Here is a 27,207-nt window from a genome sequence, read left to right on the forward strand (position 1 = left end):
TATCATATAAAGTGCTCTAGCACAGATTTAATTCCACAAAAGGGGTTCCTTTCACATCAGCTTAACAAAAGTTTATTTTAACAATGTTAGGGAGGTAAGCCCCCAAACTTCACAATTCCTCACGTTTCTCTCAAAAGATTAATAATAAAAAAAAAAAAGCTTTAGTATTAAATATCAAATCATGCTTAAAAATTCTGTAGGCTATTTTTAAAATCTGAATTATTTAAAATTGTGACAAAGATAAAATGCCAACCAATCAAAGTCCCAAACTAAAAACATTCAAAATAAGAAAGAGTCATCATTTGGATTCTGTGACATTTTGATAGTAGTAAAGGCTGATCAACTCCCGTTGCCATAATGCTAAGTGCCATAAGTAAACAATGCATTCATATTCTGAAAGCATATTTGTCTTGCACATCTTGATACGGAGGTATAAAGCTATGTTTTGCCAACTTTTTTTTATTAATGTAACAAATAATTTCTTCCACAATAGCAACTGCGGTAAATACCTCAACATTAGCCAATCTGCTGTCATGTTCTATGGTCTTCTAATTACTATAGTACACAGACACTTATAAACTACACAGCCACATCAATTTGTAAAAGCAACTAATAAATGTTGACATGTTAGGAATATAATAAAACTACATTCTAAATAGTTTCATTTTAACTTTCTCTTTTTCCTTAAATTTTCCTTTTTATATTCATGCTTCCCACTAATTTTTTCACCAGACTCAATTAAATTCTAGATTTAAATATGGCCAAAGAGAAAACAATATTGAGACGAGTGTCAACAAAACAGCTGACTTTTATCAGTGTCTAAGCCACTTAAAACTATTCTCCAAAAGACAATTTATTCACTCAAGGCAAATATGAAAAAAGCTAGACTCGAATCTTAGGTTCTTCATGGCTGACCTGTCAGATACAAGGCAACATCCAAGGCTCAAGTCTGGAGGGGCTAAATGCCAAACGTTAACTGTGTCACCAGTGGAATGTCCCTCAGCTGAAGAAACCTAACACACTGGGCAATGTGTTCAACGTGCAGAAGACAGGAGTCTGGGCTGGTACCAATCAAGTTAGCAAGGTTTTAAGCCCTCGTCACAGATAACAAAATGTTACTACACCTGAATAATAACCGGTAAGTAACTTTCCAGCTTCAACTGCATTGATTCTTGCCACTATCTTAACTTAGGTAACAGTTCCGCCGTCTTTACTAAAAGGATAAACCATTTAATCAATTCTCTGCAGTGAATGATTAGACTGACTTCTTGTCAGCTGGAGATTACAGTATGTTCACAATCATGATCATTACCAGACATGCAGTCAACAAATACACAGTGCCAAACCAAGTACCAGGTGGTGGACCCAATGTTGAATTGTAACTTTCCTCAAATCCCTTTACTTCCACTAAACAATCTAGACTTACCACTTCTATTCCTGTATGGAAGCTGAAGTGTGTTACCAGTGTTGCTATATGACTATTTTTCTACATTATGGTCCTATTTCTGCTAAATTACTCTTATAGTCACTATCAATTTAAATTTTTTTTGAAACTATCTTTTTAGAACTCTGGAAAGATATTAAATTAACTGAATAAAAATTTTTTCAATTTTGTTCCTCAAATATAATAAAATTCTGATATATGATGTTAGACAAGTTAAATTATTAGACAAGTAATCTCCATTCTCCTATATTAATGTTGTAAAGAGGTTCAACTGAACTTTCCTTAGTGAGGTAAGTTTCAATTATCCTAAAAATGGTAAATGATCTATTATTTGTGTGTGTATCTAAAGTGTGTCCCTTATGAAATTATCTGTAAGTGAAAAACAAAAATTTAGGCAGGCTGTTAAACGTAATGTTAACAGGTATGCTGGGCAATAAATTCAAACTTTTTATTTAACTTACATCTGCTTAGTTTTTTATTGAGTTAAGTATAAAGGCCCAGTCAATCAACTCATTAGATTGGTCAAGGCAAGAGACTTGAATTACATAACAGGATTTAAAAAGCGGTTGGTCTTTTAGTAGTTCTCTACTAATCACATACACACACGCACACACACATACACACAAACTGGTAGAGTACTCTGGATATAGGTTTTCCCCCCTTAATCTTGTATAATGCACTGTTCACAATATGCAATATTTTGAAAACTATATAAATTGGACATGACCAAATTAGAGATGTCTGATAAACTCTTATAAAGTATTTTGGGAACTTCAGCTGTAATCCCCAAAAGATTGATTTTAAACTATAAAAAAGGAAAATTCACACAAAATCACAACAGATTTGACAGACATCCCTGAAAAAAATCTAATTGTAACTCAATTTTCTACTTTTTAAAATATGACTAAGAAAAAAACGTACAAGTCGTAATGTCTACATTTTTTAAAAACTATTAACTGAGTGGATTTGGGGAAGGAAAAAAAAGGCTATACAGTATTATTGCACTCCACGAATGTGCAGAATTCCAAAACGTGCCAGCACTGAAAAACTGTCTTGCATTGAGGTTTTCCAAGAGGTACAACGAGCCTGCCAAGAAAGCATCTGGTCTGTACTAACAGCTTGCTGTCTTCAGTACAGGCCTTCATAATGTCAGTCACGCTGCTCTTGCAAAAATCCCTTAATGTCTGAAAGATACACAGAAAAGAGAATATTTTATTTCAAAATCCACTCTTGTAAAATCAACTCACTGATCAGAAAAGAACTGAGAACACCTCTGCTAAGCAAAAGTTAACTAACACTCACTTCTCCATGTTCACACACATTTGCCTATTAATTTTCTATCTTGAGCATGTTAAAAGACTTTGCATACTCTTAGGAACTAGTTATTTGAAGGTAAGGACAGGCTACGTAAATAAACATCCTAGCATAATATATCAAATCTGGTCTTTAGGAGTTCACAGCAAAAAATGATGTTACAGGCCCAATTATTAAGCCTTGAAGATAAAATTATTAGCACAACCTTACTTTATTTTAGCAGGTCCACTCTCTTGATCACTTATAAATTTTAATGAACAAAACATCCACGTGTTAAATCTTAAACTGGAAACTCAAGTGATAATGTATGTAATATCTAGAATCTTGCTGATTCGTGATGAGAATTAACTGATACCTATATATAGTTATTGTATTTTTAGACTACTTACAAAAGGGTTTTCAGTGCTGATAGGTGGGGCTATGATCGATGAGGTGGGATTGAATCCATACGCACATTGAGCTTCATCTCATTGTCAAGAATTTGAACAAGCTGTTGCATGGATGGAAGGTGACCAGATTCCAGCTTAGACCACACAGGTACATCTATAAAAATAAATGGTACCGCACCCCCCCAAATTAAAGATGATTCTGTAACAAATATTCATTCCACAAATATCTATTGTCTATGTACACAGCTGGGGATACAAAAGTGAGCAAAAGAATTAAGCTTCTTGCTCTTACGGGATTTATATTATAGGAGCGGAAATACAAAAAGAACTATACAAATAGCTATAAAATCACAACTGTGTACTAAGAATTAAAACTAGAAGATGCTATGAGAGGGACATATGAGAGGGTAGACAGGAGCCTTTGCACTTTATTATTAAAAGTGAGTGATATTAAAACTGAGAGGTATTATTATTATAAGTGAGAGAGGGCTGAAATATAGGGGAAGAGTGGTACAAGAGAGGCTGGAGAGGTGGGCAGGGGTCAACAAACTGCAAAGGGTCAGACAGCAAGCATTTTCAGCTCAGGAAGATACACGGTCTGTCATAGCTACTCAACCATCACTGCAGCCTGAAAGCACCACCAGGCAATACATAAATGAATGGGCATGGCTGTGTTCCAATAAAGCTTTACTACAAAACAGGCAGCAGGGGATATGGTCCATAGGGCCATAATTTGCCAATCCCTATGCTATATCATGCAGGGCCTTTTTTGGCCATGTTAAATGGTCTGGTCTTTATCTTGAGAGCAAAGTAAAGCCATTTAATGAAATCTGAGGCAGCGTAGCAACAAGATGAAATGTGCATCAAAAAAAAAATCACTCTACTGTTGCAGCTGTCAGCAAATTTTTCTGTAAGAGACCAGACAGTAAACATTTTAGGCTTTATGGACCAAGAGATAAAATCAAGGATATTATATAGGTACTCACAACTAGAGAAAATTTCCACAAATTTTTCATTGATGAAACTCAAAACTTTAGGTGTGAACACTAATATCTGAATTTCATATAATTTCCATGTGTCACAAAAAACCATTGTTGGCTAATAGGCCTTATTTGCCAACCTCTGGTTTAGAGAATGTATTAGAGGTTAGTAACAAGATAACTGTGGCTTGGACTATGGTGGTGGCAATGAAGATAAATAAAAGCAGATTTTTAAGAAATGTAGAAGGTAGTACTGAAGGCTTGGTAATCCATTACATATGGAGAGTAAGGGAGAAAGTGATGTTATCCTAGGTTTCTGACATAGCCAACTGGGTAGAATGATACTGGTGCCAATAAATGAGAAATGCCAGGGAAGGAGCAAATTGGAATATACAAGAATTGCAGGAAGCTGAGGGAATTGACAGTTTGGGAGTGGCGAATGTTTAAGATTCCTGGGTACAGCACCTAGAAGAGAGGTCTAGAGCTCTCTAGAGCTATACACTCAGGGGTCATCATACAGACATTATTATAAGCCATGGGAGTAGATGAGGACCATATAAAGAGATAATTTAGCATATTATGAAAAATTGAAAAGCCTGATGCTCATCATAAATCTTTAAAAATTTATCACAGAATGCAAACTATGCAGAACCCACCATTCAAAGTTATCTCAAATGCACCTGTTGACATACACTGGTTCTCAATCATGTTGCTCAAGAAGAAGACCATCATACACGCATAAACCTACAAGAAAATACAATTAAATACAACAGGCAAAGTCATTTTGAAGTCAAAACAATATGACAACTTAAAACACAGTAATCTTTTAAGCATATAGTCAATTTTTATTTGGTAATTGCTCTTTTTTAATCTACTTTAAAAGTTTCTATACAAACTATTACTGCTATTCTGTATGTTCAGATAACGTACCAGAACAAGAAAAATGCAACACTAATTCACAGCTCTATACATGCTAAAGAACTTATATATGATATTCATAACATAGAGATAGAATTTCTAGAGATCTCATAATAGCCTTAATAAGTTAAACAAAAGAATACCAGAATAAGAAGGGTTCATTTTACCATTTTTATAACAATAATGTATGAATTCACAAGAGGCTACTAATGCAATAATCAGCAACTCCATGTATTCAATGCAACCTGCCCATGTTCCAAACAAATCATTTTAAGCCAAACTAAGAAAAAACAGTAGGTTCGAAAGCACTGACATATTAAATTACATTCATTCACATTTTGAAGGCAAATCTATACCCTCCCAAAAGAGACTAGAAGCTCTTTGTTGGACAGAAAGGTTTTAATTTAACAAAATCACCTGACTAAAAGTAGGATCTAGTGAGAATGTCAACTCACAGCAAGCTGTTTCAGAAAAATAAATCAAAATGCCCACAGCAGATGAGAAAGAGCTTCGCCCCCCTTCCCCGCCCCGGTCCCACTTGAGCTAGGAGGACTTTGATTTCATAGAGGTCACCCTAGCATTTGAGAGTATAAGTCTACCTTCATGGAAACAACGCACGAGGAAGTGTCGTGAAAGCTCCAGCTTTCAAGTACATTCCTCTTCCACAGCATATCAACAACGTTATATGTCTACAGAAGTAATATGCACTAAAGATAATTTGGAAGCAATAGAATTAATAAATATGGCACAAAACATTATCAATAAGTACTTAGCTTCCAATTCTTAATCCTATACAAATCAGTATTTTGTTAGTAACAGGGTACAGATACAGTTCAATTAGTGGTAGCACCTGAACACGTTTATGTTAAAAAGCCTTGCCTGTTAACTGGAAGTAAGTGGCTCCCCAAGAAAAAGAAGTACAGCTATGTAGGAGTCAGCTAAAGGTAGTCTCAGCCCAGCACTAAAGGACAAGACCAGAGACAGGACTTCAAGAGAGAATACTTCTTACAAGGAAACCTAAGCAATCTCATCTCATGTTATTTCTCAAGAGAGAAACAAAAATTAGTCGTATTTCTCACAGTAGAAAGGTAGACCCTCCAGAAGAGATGATTTTAAGTAAAACAGAGGAAAGAGAGATCTAGAAAGAATGTACGCTGCAGCAAGACCCTATAGAGAAAAAAAAGACATAGCACAAGATTCTTCTTTTTTTTTTTTTTTAAACAGCTAGCTTTTATTTTTTTTACTTTTTATTTTTGGGAGGAAGATCAACCCTGAGCTAACATCTGATGCCAATCCTCCTCTTTTTTTGTGTGCTGAGGAAAGTTGGCCCTTATCTAACATCCATGCCCATCTCCCTCCACTTTATATGGGACGCAGCCACAGCATGGCCTGACAAGCAGTGCGTTGGTGCGCGCCCAGGATCCGAATCTGCGAACCCCGGGCCCCCGCAGCAGAGTGTGCACATTTAGCCACTTGTGCCACCGGGCCAGACCCATTGGGCCAGACCCACCGGGCCAGCCCCAACACAAGATTCTTATCTATATTTAAAATGATTGTTTCAAGTAATTTGCTAAACAGATTCCCCATGAACAGAAGAGTCAAAGGACAAATAATAAAAAGAGTTTTGATCAGAACAAATCAGTGGAAATCCCATTTTTAATGTGAATAAACCCATTAATACTCATATCAGGTGGTATAAAAGGCCTATATTATGTATATATTATGTTTTGCTGGAAACGTTTGGCCTAAGTTATATAATCAAAGCCAGATATTAAATTATTTTGTGCCCAGGTTCTACTAAAGTAACACCTCCCTATCCTTCAAATAATAAAAAGGTAAGACTTAATCATTCTTAATACATAAATATGGAAACTAAGTCCAACGGAGGTTAAGTTCCTTCCCAGAGATAAAAAGTGGTTGCAGTTGAAATAATACATGTCAACAGGTGAATTGGCAACAAGTACCTAAAAAAAAAATCCATTAAAATATTTTCATTGACAAACTAAAAACCTACAGCTACTAAAGCCATTAAGTTACATACCTTATTTTCTTGGCCCCACTGCCAGATGCTAGGAGCTTGCATGCCAAAGAAAGCAAAAGGATCCTTGCCAACAATTATTAAGCCTATTAATACTAGTTTGAAGACTGACAGGAAAGATGCTATGTGTCTAGCAAAAGAAAAGAAACAAATTCATCAGAAGCCACAATTTCTCATCTACTTCAAAATTTCATAACTCAAGAATATGTGTATGGACACTTTCTAGACACCAAATCTAAAACTTACTAATTATAACTAGTGACAAAGATGGTAACAAAAGTTTATTGTGCGGTTTTAAAACAAAAATGTTTATCATCTTCTAAATCAATCAAAAATTAACTTATAAAATTATATAGCATTGGCCTTTAAACATACTATTATTTTAACAGTACATAATTTTATACCGTTGACTTGCAATAAAATTTGAGAGTTCTTGGTCTATTTCCACAATAAAAATTACGTAAGAAAACACATCTTTAGAAGGGTTGCCCTCTCTGAAATGATCCTTCTCCTTCTCCTTCAAATAAACTTGCTATTTATAAAAGTGTTCTCTATATTATAACCAACTAGAGAAATCATAATAAACAAGGAAAGTTAATTGAATTAATTCACAAAATTTATTCACAAAAGTGAAAAAAATTCACTTAAAAAAATACCTTTTAGGTTACTGACATGGACTCACCTGTATATCGGCTGAGGGAGGTAATTCTCGCCTTCAATGCGGATGTCTGGGTACCGCTGGCTAATCACCCGCATGTACTCCTCAAACACCCGCCTATAACCTCAGGAAACACTGCAGGAAAATAAAAGTGCTTCCATTAAGTGGTTCAGAATATGTCTAGATTTATTTTGCAGTTAGACAAAGCCTAAAAAATACTACCAAGATTAAAAGTGTTTCTCAAGAACAGTCACAAATAATGACTGATGCTGGATGATGGGGACATGGAGGTTTTTTAACAAATTTCACATATTTAAGTTAACACCTGCTCAAGTAAATCCTTCCATTAGAACATTACACTTTATAGATCTGGGTTATTGCTGGACAGCAGCAAATACCTATTCACACATCAGCATATTTTGAGCTCTCAAATCACACTGCCTTTTTTTTGGGGGGGGGGGGTACTGATGACTGTATAAACACTGAAATGAAAACAACTCTTATTCATCTGAAATAGGGACTTTCAAATTGGGGCACAGGAAGTTTAAAAAAATACCAAGGCATGAGATATGAAACTCTGCTTCTTATTCCCACTCTGCCCCCAAGTGGGCAAAGCTGCCTGCTCACAATAAAAGAGTCACAATAAAAGAAATGTGACTCACTCTTAGATTCCTTCTGATTCTATAATTTGATTCTACTTTGCAAAGAAAAACAAAGATTGGGAAGACAATTTTCAGTAATATGACAGTAATCCATATCATTACTCTAGAAACTAAGTCAACAGTATCCAATCATCTTCATTAAAATCTCTGAACAACTAAACTATGGGTATATGATATATGCTGCCCCAGCAACAAAAGAGAAATATGCCACCAGAGTGCATACGGGGGGGGGGGGGATGTACACTGAAAACTTTAAGACATTGATGAAACAAATTGAAGAAGACACAAATAAATAAAAAGACATATCATGATCATGGATTGTAAGAATTTATATTGTTAAAATGTCCATACTACCCAAAGCAATCTACAGATCCAATGCAATCTCTATCAAAATTTCATGGCATTTTTCATAGAAACAGAACAAACAATCCTAAAATTCATATGGAACCACAAAAGACCCGGAATAGTCAAAGCAATCTTGAGAAAGAAGAACAAAGCTGGAAGCACCATGCTTTCTTATTTCAAACTATATTACAAAGCTAGAGTAATCAAAACAGTATGGTATTGGTATAAAAACAGATACACAGATCAATGGGACTGAATCGAGAGCCCAGAAATAAACCCACACATATATGGTCAACAAAGGAGCCAAGAATATACAATGGGGAAAAGATAGTCTCTTCAACAAACGATGTTGGGAAAACCGGACAGCCATGTGCAAAAGAATGACACTGGACCACTATCTTACACTATACACAAACATCAACTCAAAATGGATTAAAGAGTTGAACGCAGGACCTAAAACCATAAAACTCCTAGAAGGAAACACAGTGGGGAAGCTCCTTAACATCGGTCCTGGCAGTGATTTTTTTGGATTTGATACAAAAAGCAAAGGCATCAAAAGCAAAAATAAACAAGTGGGATTATAAAACTAAAAAGCTTCTGCATAGCAAAGGAAACCATCAACAAAATGAAAAGGCAACCTACAGCAGGGGAGAAAATATTTGCAAATCATATATCTGATAAGGGGTTAATACTCAAAATATATAAAGAACTCATACAACTCAACAGCCAAAAAATTAATAATCTGATTAAAAAATGGGCAAAGTGAACTGAAGAGACATTTTCCCAAAGATGACATACAACAGGTACATGAAAAGGTGCTCCACATCACTAATAAAAGAAAATGCAAATCAAAACCACAATGAGTTATCACTTCACATCTGTCAGGAAAAAGACAAGAGATAAGTGCTGGTGAGGATGTGGAGGAAAAAACCCTTGTGCACAAATGGTGTAGCCACTGTGAAAAACAGTATATAAGTTCCCAGAAAAATGAAAAATACAACTACCACATGATCCAGCTATTCCACTTTGAAATCACCATCCTGAAAAGGTATCTACACCCCATGTTGATTGCAGCATTATTTACAAGAGTCAAGACATGGTAACAACCTAAGTGCCTGTTGACGATTGAATGGATAAAGAAAATGCGATATAGATACATAATGGAATATTATTCAGCCATAAAACAGAAGGAAATCCTGCCATTGGCGACAACATGGAGGGACCCTGAAGGTGTTATGCTAAGTGAAATAAGTCAGAAAGAGAAACACAAATATTGTATGATCTCACTTATACATGGAATCTAAAAAAGCCAAACTCATAGACATGGAGAGTAGATTGGTGGTTGCCAGGGGGAGTGAGGAAAATGGGGAGATGTTGGTCAAAGAATATAAACTTTCAGCTATAAAATGAATAAATTCTGAGCATCCAATGTACAGCACGGTGACTATACTTAACAAAACCATATTGTATACTCGAAAGTTGCTAAGAGAATAAATCTTAAATGTTCTCACCACAAACACACAAAAGGTAATTATGTGAGGTGATATGTGTTAACTAACCTTATTGTGGTAATCATTTCACAATATAAACATATATCAAATTATCACTTTAAACATATACAATTTCTATTTGTCAATCATACTTCAATAAAACTGGGAGGAAAACGGAGGTGCTTCCACCATATCAACGTTAAGAGCTTACAAATTCAGATAAGACTGTTAAGCACTTAAGGACATTAAATTCTAAGTTAAGGAACGGATAAATACAAAGCAATGAAGGTACCACTCGGTACAGAGGAAGCAGGATCACTAATTAAGCTACAGTACAGTAAAATCTGAGATGCCAGCTGTGTCAACTACACTGTTATCAAGAAAAAAATACCAACCACCACCACCACCAGCCCCCCAAGGGAACAGCACCGAGTTTGTATCTGACAGGGTGAAACAGTCCAAATATTAGTAATCTCAATTTAAGAAAACTCACTTTTCAAAAAAAAAAAAGAAATTCACCACTCTTTCTTTACAATTAATACCCCCTCTACATTTAGAATGAAAATTTCACAAAAAATTAAGTCTCTAAAAAGTATGAAATTTCTGCAAAGGGAGACAAATCTCGAGCTAAATACTTAAAAGAACCTAGGAAGCTCCAGACACCTTACCTTTACCAAATAAACACTCACCTTTCTCAATATTTTATTATTGTTGTTAGATTATCCAGTATTAGTATTTTGCCACAACTGCTCCAAGAAATTTCTAATGCTGCTTTTGTTTTGAAGATATTACAAAAATAATCTCGATCACTTACATGCCTAACTACCTTGAAACCAAGAAATGCAATCTGATTTCAATGCTGAAGCTTGCATCGGTGTTTACAATGGAATTGATGGTCTAAAATGATAGCATCTAACTTTTAATGCAATATTTTGAGAGCTAGAGACTCAGTTGAGTTGAAACTTCTTTTTTTTTATAGATGAAGGGAAAAACATGAAGCCCAGAGAGGTCAAGTGACTCTTCCATGGTTATATATCCATGTATTATTTATTAATTCACTTACTCAAGTACTTACTGAATGCACACTATGTGTCAAGCACTATACTAGGCAGAGGGTGTGTAGCGGTGAGTGACACAGATATGGTCCCTGCCCTTAGTCAGGGCTAAGACTAGAACATAGACTTTGTGATTTGAGATCCTAGGCCCTTTCCAAGAGTCCTCAATAGAACAGTTAGTTGATGCAAGAGCCATCCTTCCTTGTGTCCAGGAAAAAAGTTCCCTTTGCCCACAATGCCACAATCAAGTACACATATAGTTGGCCTCCTGCTAGCAGAGATCTCTGAGGTTCTTCCACGATGAAGACAGTATAGACTCTCCTTCTGGGAGAACTAAGCTTGTGGGCCCCAAGAAGTCCCTCATATTTGCTCTGGGAGTTCCAATCCCTCACCAAGGGAAACCCTAAGAGGCCTAGCTAGAGAGGCGTGTCTATGTGCGGGCAACACTATTGGTAAGATTCCTCCTAGTCACCTACTTTTCTGGCTACTGTGCTCAGAAGCCTAACTCCATCCTCAGTTCTTCTGGTCCCAACTCTAGTTGAGTCTCAGTTCTTTGCCTCAAACTCCAAATAGAATCAGCCTGTAATCTTGAAATCCAAAAAGGACTTTAAAACTGTATCTTTCTTCAAATTTCCAGTTATAAAATGAATAAGTCATGGGAATGTAATACACAACATGGTGACTACAGTTAATAGTACTGTCTTTCATATTTGAAAGAAGATAGGAGAACGGATCTTGAAAGCTGTCATCACAAGAAAAAAAATTTCTATGTATGGTGACAGATGTTAACTAGATTTATTGTGATCATTTTGCGATATATACAAATATCGAATCATTACGTTGTACAACTGCAACTAACATAATGCTATGTCAATTATACCTCAATAAAAAAAAATCTGTACCTTTCTTATTTCTGAAAACTAAGCAGTTTACAAGACTGGCACAACGTATTTTTAGACAAGTTTACATATGCACAAGTAAACTTTCCTCTCTATATTTGCCTCCAGACTTGTGAGGAAAAAGGAAGGCACATTTTTCCTATATAACCATTTTCCCCAAAACAATTTTTCTGTTTTGAAACAGCAATCATTACTGCAGACAGATGTTTTATAAAATAAAACATACCTCGTGTTTATCGAGGTGGGCAAAATGTTAAATTAAAGGCATACACGGTAAGGAGCCAGTAATCACCCCACCTCTACCACACACCCAGCTCTTTCAACTTCTTCCATTCTTTCTGGGTCAGTGAGTAAAACTATGAGTTCCAGTACACCTCCAACACAGAAATACGTGAACATGCTAAAAATATGTTGCAGCAGCTACCTGTTCCTTCTGCCCATGGACCAAAGGTCCTTAAGAAGTAAATTTAAACTCTGAAAAGAAATCTTCAATCTAAGTCCTAATCATTTTGCAAATCTCTTTCTAGTAATACAAAAATATCTTACTATATGGAGTCAACTTTTGCAGTGCTCAATTTAAAATATTTCTCAAAATACTTTTCTAAAAGAAAGAACTTGCATACAAATTAGATGACAGAAAGGAAATTTAGGAAATACAGAAAAATCCTTTGTCCATACTAACTATTTCAAATCGATTCTGTGCTTTTTAAAGTCCATGTTGTTTTCAGTCTCCTAATTCATGGTGCCAACCATCCCACTTTTCCCTTTTCTGTACTATATCTGCCCCTAATCGTACTCAAATGCCTACTTATCTCAAACTCAAGAATGTTACAAACCCTAATCTCTCACATCTCCTTATTATAAGAAAATAGGGCAAAATCTCACATATTTACTGTTAGGAAATAAATACTTGTGATTTCTTTCTACTTTTAGCATCTCTTGAACTCATCTTCCCTTTTTATTTACAACCACCTCCTCTCCAATTGTCCTCTCACCCACACACAGGACTGGATCCCGTTTACACAGTGAGATCTGACTCCTTGCCATAGCTGATGTTCCAGAAATGTGAACCTGTCACAGGGAGGCTTGAGTTCCCTCTAAAAATGAAGAACTGGGATTTTAGGAAGTGACTACCTCCATGCAAGTGAACATTTAACATTTCAGGAGACTGAAAATATTTAACTGTTATGGGTAGAGGAGAGTAGTAATCTTTCAAAAGGACTGAGGAGAGGAGATAAGTCAATCTTCAGAGAAAAGAAGAAAAATGAAGTACATTTTACTGAGAAAGTACAGATGTGAACCAGAGGAAGGGTGAATGAAGTCTCCACAGACTTTCCAGTTTTGCATGTCAGCCCGTCATGAGGCCCTGCTGCACTCCTGCCTTTGGATTCTAACACTACTGTTTAGTAATTTTTAAATGCATTTTCAAATGGGTTGTTCAAATGAGTTCAAATGGGTTTCTGCCACCTGCATTCCAAGAATTTCAATTAATATTTCCCCCATGCTATACCAAGAAAATCAGGAAGATATTTTGTAAATACTGTCCTTTCTAATTGTCTACAGCACTGACCAGTCCAATAGCTCACTGACCATTGAAAACTGCGTTTTTAGACGTAATCTTTATTTCTCCTTGCTCTGTTTAGTAGGTGAAGTAGTAACAGGCATTTGTCTGGTGCATTGCCCGCTCTGTTGTAAGCAATAAAATCTGAACAAGGTACTCTATAAACCACAAAAGAACAAGACATTCAGGGAGTGAATAATAGATTAATCTGATAATGTTTTTTAAAAAAATTGCAAACAACTTAATGCCACAGAACTGTACACTTAAAAAATGGTTAAAATGGTAAAATTTATGTTACTATATTTTACCAAAATATACATTAAAAAAAGCAGCCAAAAAAAAACCCTGCAAACAGGAAGTGCTCATACACTTTGACTTAAGATCAAAATGTGGACCAGAACTTGCTCAGTGTTTTAAAAGGTGTAAAAACAGCACTAAAGAAGTATCAGCTTGTCAGGTTAAGGAACAAGAGTATATGAAGACAACTGACCTCCCCTCCAGCTGCCTCCCTCCTGGAGTACTACAGTGGCCACGGCAGCAAAACACACACACACAAAACTAAAGTGGCTTCTAAGATTCCTGGCTTCTTTTGAGTTTATTCCAAAGATTCGATGAACCTAAAGTTCAATTAATAATCTGTTTTTATTCTCTTCATTCTTTGTGTCTTATTCTTGAGGTCACTAGCTTCTAGTTTCCCTATACCTGTGGCATAACATTTAAGGAAATCTTTTGCTGTAGACTATTCCATCAAGAATTTATAAATTGCTTAAGTTCCTCAGCTCTTCCTGGGGAAAGAATTTTCTCTCTTTACTCTGGCAAGTATTTTTTATTAACAGATTTATAAGGTATGTAGCCACACTCAATAAAGGTGACTTGATAAAGGCACTCCATAAATGGTGACTTATCTGCATTTTGTTGGAATTCTTTGTCTCACCTTAAAATACTTCATATACAACTTCATGCTCTTATTGTTTTCAAGATATTTTTAAAAACTGAGGTATAATTCACATGCCATAAAATTCACCCTCAGTGTATTTTTTAAGTTGTTAGAGAAACTGATAAAACATAAAACATACTGTGTTCTATGCTAATTCCTTGGCCAAACTAGAGACGTCTCTCGGCTGCTTTGCTTATTGCTTTCCTGTTTGTCTTGTATTTTACTTGTTGGTTGTTGACTGATTTTATGTGACATTATAATAAACTCAATAAAAAACCCAGGAATCTTAGGAAAAAATCACCAACAGGGTAAGCAATAAGGGTGTGTGGGGGTGTCAGAGCAGCAGGAAGAGGACTGGCAGGAGCACAATGAAGTGGAAGTTTAGCCCCACAGCAGAGTCACGGTCAGGCCAGGAAGGGTGCTGACGGCAGAGAATGTTCAAAACTGAAGTTTTATATGCATCACATTCTACGCCTAACAGCTACCAAAATGAACCAGAGGCCAACCAGGTGAAAAAACCTACCAAAAGGAAACAGTCAGGAGCTATCAATCTATCCTCCAGTTAGGAATTTAAAAGTGGGGGAGGGAAGATAGGTTATCTCAGGGTCAACCACAGTGAACTAAAACAGACTGTATTCACTTTTTCAATAAATACTGACTGATGACAGCTACTGTTCTAGGCTCTAGAGATACAAGCAGCAAGCAAAACACAAAAAATCTATGCTTTCCTGGTGCTAGCAACATTCTAAGAAAGAAGAAAGAGTGAGCTGGTAACAGTCTAAGGGAGAGGATACAGTTCAACAATCGATAATACCTGAAGCTATTTCTCTTGTCTTGCTTAAGAAACTGGGAGGAGAAACGGAAAGAAAAACACCTGAAGGGGCCGGCAGCGTGGCTTAGCTGTTAAGTGTACGCGCTCCACTGCTGGCGGCCGGGGTTCGGATCCCAGGCGTGCACCGACGCACCGCTTCTCCGGCCATGCTGAGGCCGTGTCCCACATACAGCAACTAGAAGGATGTGCAACTATGACATACAACTATCTACTGGGGCTTTGGGGGAAAAATAAATAAATAAAATTATTAAAAAAAAAAAAGAAAAACACCTGATTAAGGGAAAAAATGTCACAAATCAACACAGCACAAACAGCAAACAAAAGATTCAAAGTAAGAGCCTACATCTCAAAATATTCTGCAAGAAGCAGAAGAAAGGGATGATGAAAGAGTTAAGGAAGGACTGCAAGAAATCTGAAAAGCAAAAAGCAGAACTAAAAAAATATTTTGATGCCTTAAAGAAGAAAACTGATAGGTAGAAAACTGAATCAGTGAGAGAAGATGAATAATAAACAAAAATTACAGAAGATCTGGCACCAGCCCAGTGGTGTGGTGGTTAAGTTCACATGCTCCACTCCAGCAGCCTGGGGTTCACAGGTTCGGATCCCGGGCCCGGACCTAAGCACCTCTTGTCTAGCCATGCTGTGGTGGCGTCCCATATAAAGTAGAGGAATATGGGCACGGATGTTAGCCCAGGGCCAACCTTCTTCAGCAAAAAAAGAGGAGGACTGGCAAGAGATGTTAGCTCAGAGCTAATCTTCCTCAGGGGAAAAAAAAAAATTACGGAACACCTGAATAGTATCACTAATAGACAGCTTTCAAAATACATCAGTATTTTTTCCATAGAAAATACCCTGAGAGCCCACAGAACATTTACAACAATCGACCCTCTATGTTAGGTCACAGAGAAAGTCCAATAAGTAGAAACGGCAAGCGTCACATTCTCTGATTACAGTGCAATAAACTAGAAAACTTTAAAAACCCAACCTACTTTAAGATCTTTCAGTAGGAGTATTAACTAACTACAGTTATTCATGACTTAACGAACAGGATGCTTTCTGAGAAAAGTGTTTAGGCGATTTTGTCACTGTGCAAACATCATCGAATGTACTTACACACACCTGGATGGTATAGCCTACTACACATGTAGGCTATATGGGAATAATCTTATGGGACCACCGCTGTATATGCAGTGTGTTACTGACCAAAACGTCGTTATGTGGCGCACGACTACACGTCAAAATGTAAAATGTAATACCCTTTGACATAATATTTTATGTCTATGGATTTAGTTTATGGAAATAATTGGACAAGTACTCAAGATACTTGAGGATATTCATCTTAGCAAAGTAATTTTGTGAAAAATTAGAACCAACCTAAATGTTAAATAAACAAAAAATTCACTGGTTAAATAAAGAATATCATCTTATGCAACACTATGCCAGTTGATGCAGAACTGTATTTACTGACATGAAAAGATAAGTGATGGAGGGGAAGCAGATTTCAAAAAAGCATACAACTATGAACCCATTTATATAAAGTTATATAATATAGTGTGTGTCTGTGTAAAGAGTGGCTTGAAGGAGGTTCTTCAAAATGTTAATAGAAGGTTACAAGGATTTTTTACTTTATTCTGTATACATTTTTATTATATTCACAATTAACATATAATTTTCATAGCCAGAAAGCTATAGTCATTTTTTTTAAGCTGAAAGAGTAAAGCTTTCAAAAGTTTATTTACCGAAGTTCTCATCACAGCACGAAAGACAATAAAAATAATAAATTATAATAATGAGCACTTGACAAACGGTAGCAGGTTACACTGTGCCAGGTGTTTTTAACTGATTATCTGACTCCAGTTTTCCTCATTTCCTGTCCCCTCCCTGTCCTCTATGCTGAGTCAGGCTTTATTTGCATATGTTCTTCCTTTAGCCTGTAAAGCTTTTTCTCTATAATAGAATATCTCCTCATCAAGTTCCCCATACTCTTCAAGATTTCATTTCCTCTGCAAATTAAAACCACAATGAGGTATCACCTCACACCTGTTAGAGTGGCCATCATCAAAAACACAAGAGATAACAAATGCTGGTGTGGATGTGGAGAAAAGGGAACCCTTGCGCACTATTGGTGGGACTGTAAATTGGTGCTGCCACTATGGAAAATAGGACGGGGGCTCCTCAAAAAATTAAAAATAGAATTACCATATCATCCAACAATTCCACTTCTGGGTATTCATCCAAAGACAATGAAAACACTAACTCAAAAAGATATGTGCACCCCTATGCTCACAGCAGCATTATTTACAATAGCCAAGACATGGAAATAACCAAAGTGTCCATCAACGGATGGATGGATAAACACACAATGGCGTATTATTCAGCTATTAAAAAACAAGGAAATTTCACCATTTGCGACAACATGGACAGACCTTGAAGGCATTATGCTATGTGAAATAAGTCAGAGGAAGACAAATACTGTACAATTTCACTTATATATGGAATCTAAAAAAACACAAAAAAATAACTCAGAAAAAGAGATCAGACTTGTGGTTACCAGAGATGGGAGGTCAGGGGAGGGGAAACAAGGTGAAGGTGGTCAAAAGGTACAAACTTGCAGTTATAAGTCTTAGGGATGCAATTACAACACGATGACTACAGCTAACACTGCCATATGCTATACATTTAGCCTACGCACATCCTCCCATATACTTTAAATCATCTCTAGATTACTTATAATACCTAACACAATGTACATGCTATGCAAATAGCTATTTATTGTTTGGGGAATAATGACGAAAAAAAGTATGTACAGTACTGTGCATTCAGTACAGACTGAACGTACTGGAACCACTGTAGGCCTTTCCATCCCAACTGGTTGAATCCGCAGACATGGAACCCGTGGATACGGAAGGCCAACGCATGGGCAAGCTGTTAAGAGAGTAAATTCTAAGAGTTCTCATTACAAGGAGATATTTTTTTTCTTTGTTTCTTTCTTTTCTTTTTATTGTATCTATATGAGAAGAGATGTTAGCTGAACTACGGTGGTAATCATTTCACAATATATGTAAATCAAACCGTCATGCTGTACAGCTTAAACTATGCAGTGATGTATGTCAATTACCTCTCAATAAAACCGGAAAAAGAAAAGATTTCATTTCCTCCTCTGCAAAGTCTTCCAACTCCCCCTGAATAGGTCATCTTTCTTTCCTCTTGGTTTTTAAAGCCCTCCCTTATGACCTTTTTTAGAACACTCAGAATGTTTTACTGTAATATTTTTTATGTCTGTCTCTCCCACCAGACAACTAGTTTTCAAATGTTACTGTAAAAAACAAATTCATATCTTCCTAAAAATTGGACAAAAGGGGAAAACAAGTGGCATGAAAAAAAGGGCATAAAAAAACAAGGACTTAATTATCAGCAGGTCTTGCTAAAACCTCCTGGCAAGATTTCTTCCTCACCAATCCCAGGCTGTACCCCAAACAAGGTAAGATGTGAAGACACGATTTCCCTTTTTGGAAAGCAGGGAAGGAGACAATCAGAGAACCAGAGGGCTCCAACTACACTCTTAAGTGACAAAGATAGAAATGAAACACATATGCATGCTTTCACTTTTTCCCTTTAAGCTCCCTAAGAGTACAAAATAGAATATTAGAGGTAACTGGAATGCAACCAACATCTTCATTTTACAGATGAACAAATTGAGAGCTAAAGAGATTAAATAATTTCCTGAAGTCATTCAGAAGATGAGAGGCAGATCAAAGAAGAACCTGGGCCCACAAACTGCTAGTCCAGTAAATGCGCCATTTCCCAGGAACTATGCAATTCAAAATTTATGAGATTATCTTGGTATTTCTAAATGGTATATTCAATTTGATTTCCACCACTTACCTTAATGGTAAACTGTAAGGAAACCACGTTTCAATTGTCTGTAACAGGAGACAAAACCTTCAAAACCATTCATATTTTACCTACATCTAGAAGCTCTGAACTAAAGTACTCCGTTCATTATTAAGTAATAATGACTATGTGCACCGTATTCAGTTAGATACTGCAGTTATTTGTTGTTTAAAATGGTAAAAAAAACAAAATGGTGACTAAATTCCATGTAAACATTACAGGACTTTAAAAATCTAACAGTGGCACGTGTAGCAGCCACTTTATTTGTTCTCTAGTAACACTGTGCTACTCTACTATCTGGATCAACTTCTTATTACTCCCTTATTTCACTGATTGCAAGAAGTATACTTCTCCTATTTAGCATTTTTTTAAAACATCAGGATTTATCTTACAATCATTAGTGTGTCACAAATTAAATGGTCGTATTTTTTTCCTTCTAAGTGGTATATAAAATAATGCTATATCTTACAATCCATCATATCTTAGGTTTGATGAAATACAGTCACTGCTTTTAGTTTCAGTTACTGTGGCTATTTTCGGGAGACGAAAATTTCTTTGTAGGATGTTCTCCTGGCTACTGTGATTTTAGTTTTAAAAATTCAGGAATCCTCCCTTTCCCTCCCACCAAAAAAAAAAATCCATAAAATTTGTCTCCTTTAATTGTTTATCATTCCAGTGAATGGCAAGGCATGGCTCCAAAACCCAGCAGTTCTCTCTGACCCCTCTCCCTCCATGCCACCCCTCCTTCTCCCGAAATGAAATACGAAATACGTAATCCCTCACCAAGAACTGCTCAATTTATCTCTTGAAGAGCTCTTAAACCTGTCCCTTTACTCTCCACTTCTACCACCACCTTTCGATCCAAGCTCCATCATCTCTTGCCTGGGCAACCCCACAAGTCCCCCTAAATGGTTTCCCCACACCAACTCTCTGTCCCCTGTAATGTCTTTTCCACAATTATACTAGCTGGTCTTTCCTTAATACGGCCTGCTAGACCCTCCAGCATCGTGCCACCTTCTCTCTGGTCTTTGAGGTCAGTAGCCTCGGCTTCCTTAAGAAATTATGGTCTCTCCCGTTACAAGGCCATTGAACATGTTATTCCCATTGCCTGCAAGTGCTCTCTAAATAAATCTCATCGTTAAAAATTTCAGTTCAAAGTTCATTTCCTCATGAAAACCTTCCCTGATCCCCTGACTAGGTCAGTCTCATACAACCTTCCTTCACAGCACTTAACACGACTGTAATTTTATATATGTTGTCCATGGATTAATGACTGCCTTCTGCTCTTGCCTGTAACCGTGAGAGCAGTGAACTGAATTCTCAGCACCAAGGAAAGTGCCTGCACACAATAGGTGCTCAAATATTTGTTGAATATGCAAATATTAAGTCTATGGTAACTAACGTGATCTCTTTAACTCACAATTTCTCAGATTTCTTCAATTCAGCATTTTACTACTCTTGATCAGTATCAACATCCAAATCAGCCTTAGGTCTTTATTTTCTTGCCTCCATACCATGAAAGCTAAGTTGGTATAAATCTAAATAAAAATTTGTTCTTGGGGCCGGCCTGGTGGCGTAGTGGTTAAGTGTGTGCGTTCTGCTTCGGGGGCCTGGGGTTCCCAGGTTCACATCCTGGGCGTGCACCGATGCACCGCTTACCAAACCATGCTGTGGCGGCGTCCCATATAAAGTGGAGGAAGATGGGCACAGATGTTAGCCCAGGGCCAAACTTCCTTAGCAAAAAAAAGAGGAAGATTGGCATTGGATGTTAGCTCAGGGCTGATCCTCCTCACACACACACGCACACAAAAATTTGTTCCTGTAGTAGTTTCATTTACCTCAAAAATCCATTTAGAAGCTGGCTGTCCAAAAAGTATAGCTGTGGACTCTTAAATTAACAAAAATTGGAAAATTCTGTATATTCTGCTTGTGTTTTGAAATCTTTATGTATTTATTTATTTGGTGATGAAGATTGGCCCTGAGCTAATATCTGTGCCAATCTTCTATTTTTTATATGTGGGTCACCACCACAGCATGGCTTGATGAATGGTGTACGTCCCCACTCGGGATTCAAACCCACGAACCTGGGCCGCCAAAGTGGCGCGCACGAACCCAACCACTACGCCACAGGGCTGGCCCCTTAAATCTTAACTTTAATCTACTATTCTTAGTAAATCAATTGTCAAGTGTTGAAATAAGTATTAACTGTAGAGTTGTAGCCAGTAATCTCTTTAAACTGCAACAACTGATTAAATGCTGTAGGTCTGATTACATGTTAAATCACACATATGGGGAAAGTAAAAGCATGCATCCATACTATCATGCCAAACAGCACTCATCAGAATACATCCACACATAAAATACATTTACGCATAAAAATCATGAGAACGGAAAATGCAACAAGGGAATTTCATTTTAAGCTCTGATTAAAGAACTCCCTTTCTTATGCTCAATGTTTAAACATGCAAATAAGCAGGATAAATTTCTTCCCCAAATATGAAATCAATGTCATCAAACATATCTAATTCTATTGCTGAATCAACTGACATTATAAAGCAAACACAGCAGTCAAGTAGTACTGGGCCATGTTTGTAGGCTTCCTGAGGGCCACGTCTGTCTTGTTCACCATGGTATCTTCAGCTCCTGGCACAAGCAGGTGTTGAATGAACAGTTATTGAAAAAAATACATGAACGTGGACTAGGAAAGTTTGTTTTAAGCTATCTGCACACTTGATCTCTCTCCCTTCAATTCCATTTATGTGTCGTGTTGCTCTTTTGTTCTATTAGCAATTACAAAAGGGGTACAACTAACACGATATATTGAGCTAAAGTTAAAGAAAGAGTACTCATAATAAATATAAAATAATAAGGTGAAAAAGCAATTGAAAGAAAGGTAAAAATAGCTCTCCTTTGTTAATAGTGGTAATTAATGAAAAACTGCATTTGATAGCACTCAGATTTCAAATAGAATTAAAAGAATTTTCACACATTTATCCTCAATTGTCTTAGCTTCCTCTCTTTTCCCAAACATACTTGCTAATGAATGTCCAAGAGATTCTACCAAAACCAGAAACCCAATATTCACCTTACTATATACAGATTAATCTCTGGGGGAAAAGGTAACAAACAAGCAGCTAAATGTATCTGTATTTGGTAGGGCATATTAATAAAGTTACTCCCCATCCACAGGTTAAAAAAAGAACAAAACTGAAGCACTTTTGTATGTAACATGCTCAAGGTGACTGCAAAAGATTGAGACAAGTTTGTACTTAAAGAAACAAAAAGTATCAAAAGTTCAGCAGGGGTACTTAAGACTTTAAAAAGTTTAATTTGAAGGAGTGAACGCCCTTCCTTACATCTGTTTCCACATTTTGAAAACTTTGTTATGAATATCCTCAGTGGAAGGTACACTTACTACATTATCGTGACAAGTATTCCAATATTAGCCACTATAAAAGAAGAGTACTTTGTGAAAAGCGCAAGTGAAACCAAGATACAAAAGTAGGAAACAGAAACATTACTTAACTTGGAAACTGCAGTCTTTTTTTAACCACTTAAGTCCAAAAGGATCACACTTAAACCTACATGATCTTCATAGGTTGGCAACATATCTGCCACTGCCTAATGCAAAAAAAAACAATTAGGGGGAAAAAGTCAGAACGCTCAAGACATAACCCCCACTTCGGTGTTACATGAAAGATGAAATCTGCCAGGCACACAGCAAACAATACAGGAGCTTTTTTTTTCAATCAGGGAAGAAACTGCAAGGTTTTTAGTTTTCACTCCAAAAATAAAGTCTCATCATCTTATTTTCTGATTCTCTTAAAGGTCACTTAAGCTGATTTTTTTTTAAAGATTTGCTTAATCTTTAAAGATTAAGAAAAAAGGTAGTTGGATATGTAGAAAATCTAAGCTTTAGTACACTTATGTTAATACATAAAGTTTGAAAAAGCTGATTTTAAATGCATTATGGCCAACACCAATATTCCAAAGTGTAAAGACTGAGGATTTACTAATCTGACCATCCTATGCTGAAAAAACGTCATCTTTTGCGATACAGGATTCTAGTTTCTACAATTTGACAATTTTGGTTTATTTTTTCAATCTGTGCCTTTCAAACCTTCCCCAACCCCACCCACCTCATTACACGCATTACTGCTCTGCTTCTAATACGTAACCAGGCAAGGACAAAATCACTTAGAGTACAACGCCGAAAAGTGCCGGGTTTTTGTTTTGTTTTTGACTATCTGAATGCACAAATGGAGTTTGGAAAGGCAGAAAGAGATGCCAGGGCGGGCAGCTCCTGGCAGGCGGGAGAAGGGGAACCAAGACGATCCTGTGGTCCGGGAGCGAACGGTTGTCAGGAGAGCAACGCGCTCCTCTCCCAAGGCACCTCGGAAGGCGTACCCTGAGTCAGCCTCCCCGACCTCCCCGCGCCCTCGGCGGTCACGGCCCGCCTCCCTCCCTCCGCAGCCAGCCCTCCCACGACCCCGCTCCCCTCCCGGGAGAGGGGCGGGAGCGCCCGCCGCCGCCTCCGCAGGTCGCGCCCCGTCCGCCGAGGCCCCCGGCGGCGCCTTCCCGTATTTCACCTCCGCGGGCCCCGCTCCCCGCCCTGCCACTCTCGGGGCCCAGACAGAGGCCGGCGGCCGGCCGGCCCGGGGCCCGGAGAAGGCCGGCTGCGGGCTGCGGCGCCCTTCCTCCCGCCCAGCGCAGGGCAGCGCGCTAGGCCGCGAAGCCGGGGCCTCGCGTAGCGAGAGGCGCCGAGCGGAGGCGCTGCGGGGCGGCCGGGGTCCGGCGCAGACTCACCAAATTTGGAACTTGAGCAGCGGCCCCGTGGCGTACTGCATCTTTAATCTCTTGCCAGGCACGCCACCCAGGTTGGCCGACGCGTCGCTCCGGACCACCGCCGACGCCGCCACCAGGAGAAGTAGCAGAAGCCTCATGTCGACACAGCCACCTCGACCGCCCTCACACGGAGACTGCAGGCGGCCCAAGGCCGAGCCGAGCCGCGAGCTGCGCCCCACCGCGCAGGCGCGATCCGCCAAGGTCGTGAGGGAAGCAGGAATGCGCCTGCGCAGCCCGGCCGGCGCAGCCGCCGGGAGGGGGCATGGGTTGTTCGGCTGTCCTAACCCACCATCTTGGATGTGCGCGGAGACCCTGGGATGCAGGGAGGGAGCGCAGCAGCTGCAGGGGGGTGAGAGAAGCCTATTAACATAGCTCCCGGCACGTGTGGGTTCTACGTAGAGTTTCGTTAATTCAGACATTTATCTATCTGAGACACTTAGGAGCACCTATTGAACAGCCTTGATTCAGCTGTGGGAGATAAAAGAGAAAGCCCCCGCCCTCCAAAAAGTGCGTTAACCCTATTTGGGTCCTTTGCTATGGCCTTTTCTTTGATCTCATAATATTCCTCTCTCCTAAAAGAATATACATGTATTTAAAAGACCTTTGGAAAATTTCAATTATCTACAAGAACTGAATAATTACCTTACTCATTAATGACCTTTAACAACTACTGGCATTTCGACAATCTTTGTTGTGTTACCGAACCAGGTTAGTTTTTGCCTGTCGTCCGGACAGCCAAACACCAAGACAACAAGATTCCAGCAGAGAGAGTTTAATCACAAGGCAGCCAAGTGAGGGAACGGGAGAGTGAGTATCAAATCTGCCTCCCTGAAAATGGGGACTTAGGGATATTATGCAGTAGGGAGGCAGCTGTGGTCTGAAATGTGGAGCTAGATGGCTGGAGGTGTAGCCAGGTGAGGTAATTAATGATTTGCACAAGCCTAGTCACGCTTCATGCTTCTTCATAGGAGGCATGTTCACAAAATGGTGGCGTTAGCATGACTTAAGGGTGGAGGTTTTAGCCTCCTGAGGTCAAAAAATGGCTTATGGGACATCTGCGAGGGCCCAATTGATGGATTGGTGGTCTCAACTGGCCTGAAGTGGACAACGGGTTCTAATTCCTGTAAAACAGCTCAAACACCCATTACCATGGTGACCCAGTGCCAGGGAGATGTTATCTATGGGAACCTAGTGGGAGTCAGATAGCATATTGACTAAACAGCAGAGTTAACAATGGGCAGGTAAACAACTAAAAGCTATAATCAGTAATGGCAAAAAGGAAAAAAAATTTTAGTTGCTGGCTACTTAATCATCGATGAATAACTGTTTACCGGTTTCAATTGTCTATAGCTCTAACCACTTCTCCTCCAGGGGCAAATATCAGATATCATATCATTGCATCTATAGATATTTAAGCATGTATCTCTAAAAATATAGCTAGTATTCTTTGTTAAAAAAAAAAAAACTGACCACAATACTCTTATCCCACTTTAAAAAAATAATTACTGCTTAATATTAAATATCCAGTGTTCAAATTTCTCCTGTTTTAATAAATATTTATTTATTTACTTATTTTTATTTTTTATTTGCTGAGGAAGATTTGCCCTGAGCTAACATCTGTGCCAACCTTCCTCTATTTTGTGTGTGGGTTGCCGCCACATCATGGCTGCTGATGTGTGGTGTATGTCTGCGCCCAGGGAACTGAACCCAGGCCACCAAAGCAGAGTGCACCAAACTTAGCCACTAGGCCATGGGGCTGGCCCTAAATATTTATTTTTCTTTTTCTATTGTTCATTTGTTCAACTCAGGACCAAAATAAAATTAATCCATTGCCATTGGTTGATATGTCTTTTAGGTCCTGTCAAAGCCTTTAAGACCAAGAATACACAAGGAATTGCAAAAGTTTTCTTTATTATTTATTGCAGGAAAGAGGAACACACACCACTGGGAACCAAGGGGACTCTTAGTAAGAAGGTATTAGAAAGAGTACTGTACTATCTGGGCTTTGATTAGATGATTTGGGAAAGGGTGTTGGGGGTGGCAATGGAAAATTTGGTCATACTTTTTAAATAAAGTCTCAGTATTAATAAATATCAGTCATTCTGGATCATTGAGCCCAGGTATTGCAATTATGAAATACATATATGAGTTCAAGAAAGAGGTGAATAGGAAGTTCTCAATAAGTGTATGCCCATCGTTCCTCATATCCAATAGCTTGAATGTAGCACATGAACAAAATTTTTTTCCTAATTTAAGGATGCAGTGAAAGTCTGAAAACATTTCACGACTGTTAATGTCAGCTCACTTAAAGTTTTTTTTTTGTGAGATCAGCCCTCTGCTAACATCTGCCAATCCTCCTCTTTTTTTGCCGAGGAAGACTGGCCCTGGGCTAACATCTGTGCCCATCTGCCTCTACTTTATATGGGACGCCGCCACAGCATGGCTTGCCAAACAGTGTGTCGGTGCGCCCCCGGGATCCGAACCAGCAAACCCCGGGCCGCCACAGCAGAGCACACGCACTTAACCGCTTGCACCACCAGGCCGGCCCCATCAGCTCACTTAAACTTGAAGTTTTAAGTGACTAAAACAAATCTTATCTTAGGACAAAAGGAACTTCAAAACCAAAATCTTAAAGTATTTTCAGTAATCACATTGATAATGATACTATTTTGTTTGTATTATTATTCTAATACTGTTGCATGTAATGTGGGATAAAGCAAATGAGTGATTTTATTGGTGTCAATGGGAATGGAACTTTTGGAATAGGAGAAAGGAAACAGATTTAAATTAAAGTATTAAAAAATACATCATGAGAAAGTGGAGATAATTCCAGGGTACAAGAATTTTTTTAATTTAAAAAAATATGTTGAGAATTCTTGGCAATAATGAATTAACAGAGAAATAGCATGTGATTATTTCAATAGAATGTGATAAAATTCAACTCAT

At 38.1% G+C, this 27,207-nt stretch overlaps 1 protein-coding gene across 1 annotated transcript; it reads right to left on the reverse strand.

Annotated features, from left to right (window-relative positions):
* Window positions 1-790: 790 nt before the first annotated feature.
* Window positions 791-24,408, reverse strand: SELENOT (selenoprotein T). Its single transcript, XM_058550959.1, has 6 exons — window positions 24,223-24,408; window positions 7,766-7,876; window positions 7,087-7,213; window positions 4,784-4,871; window positions 3,148-3,301; window positions 791-2,628 (listed from the first exon to the last, which is right to left on the reverse strand). The coding sequence occupies exons 1-5, from the start codon at window positions 24,357-24,359 to the stop codon at window positions 3,177-3,179; spliced, it is 588 nt and encodes a 195-aa protein (XP_058406942.1). The 5' UTR covers window positions 24,360-24,408; the 3' UTR covers window positions 791-2,628; window positions 3,148-3,176.
* Window positions 24,409-27,207: the final 2,799 nt, after the last annotated feature.

The sequence above is a fragment of the Diceros bicornis genome, chromosome 2, assembly GCF_020826845.1.
Source record: "Diceros bicornis minor isolate mBicDic1 chromosome 2, mDicBic1.mat.cur, whole genome shotgun sequence".
Lineage (NCBI taxonomy): Eukaryota > Metazoa > Chordata > Mammalia > Perissodactyla > Rhinocerotidae > Diceros > Diceros bicornis.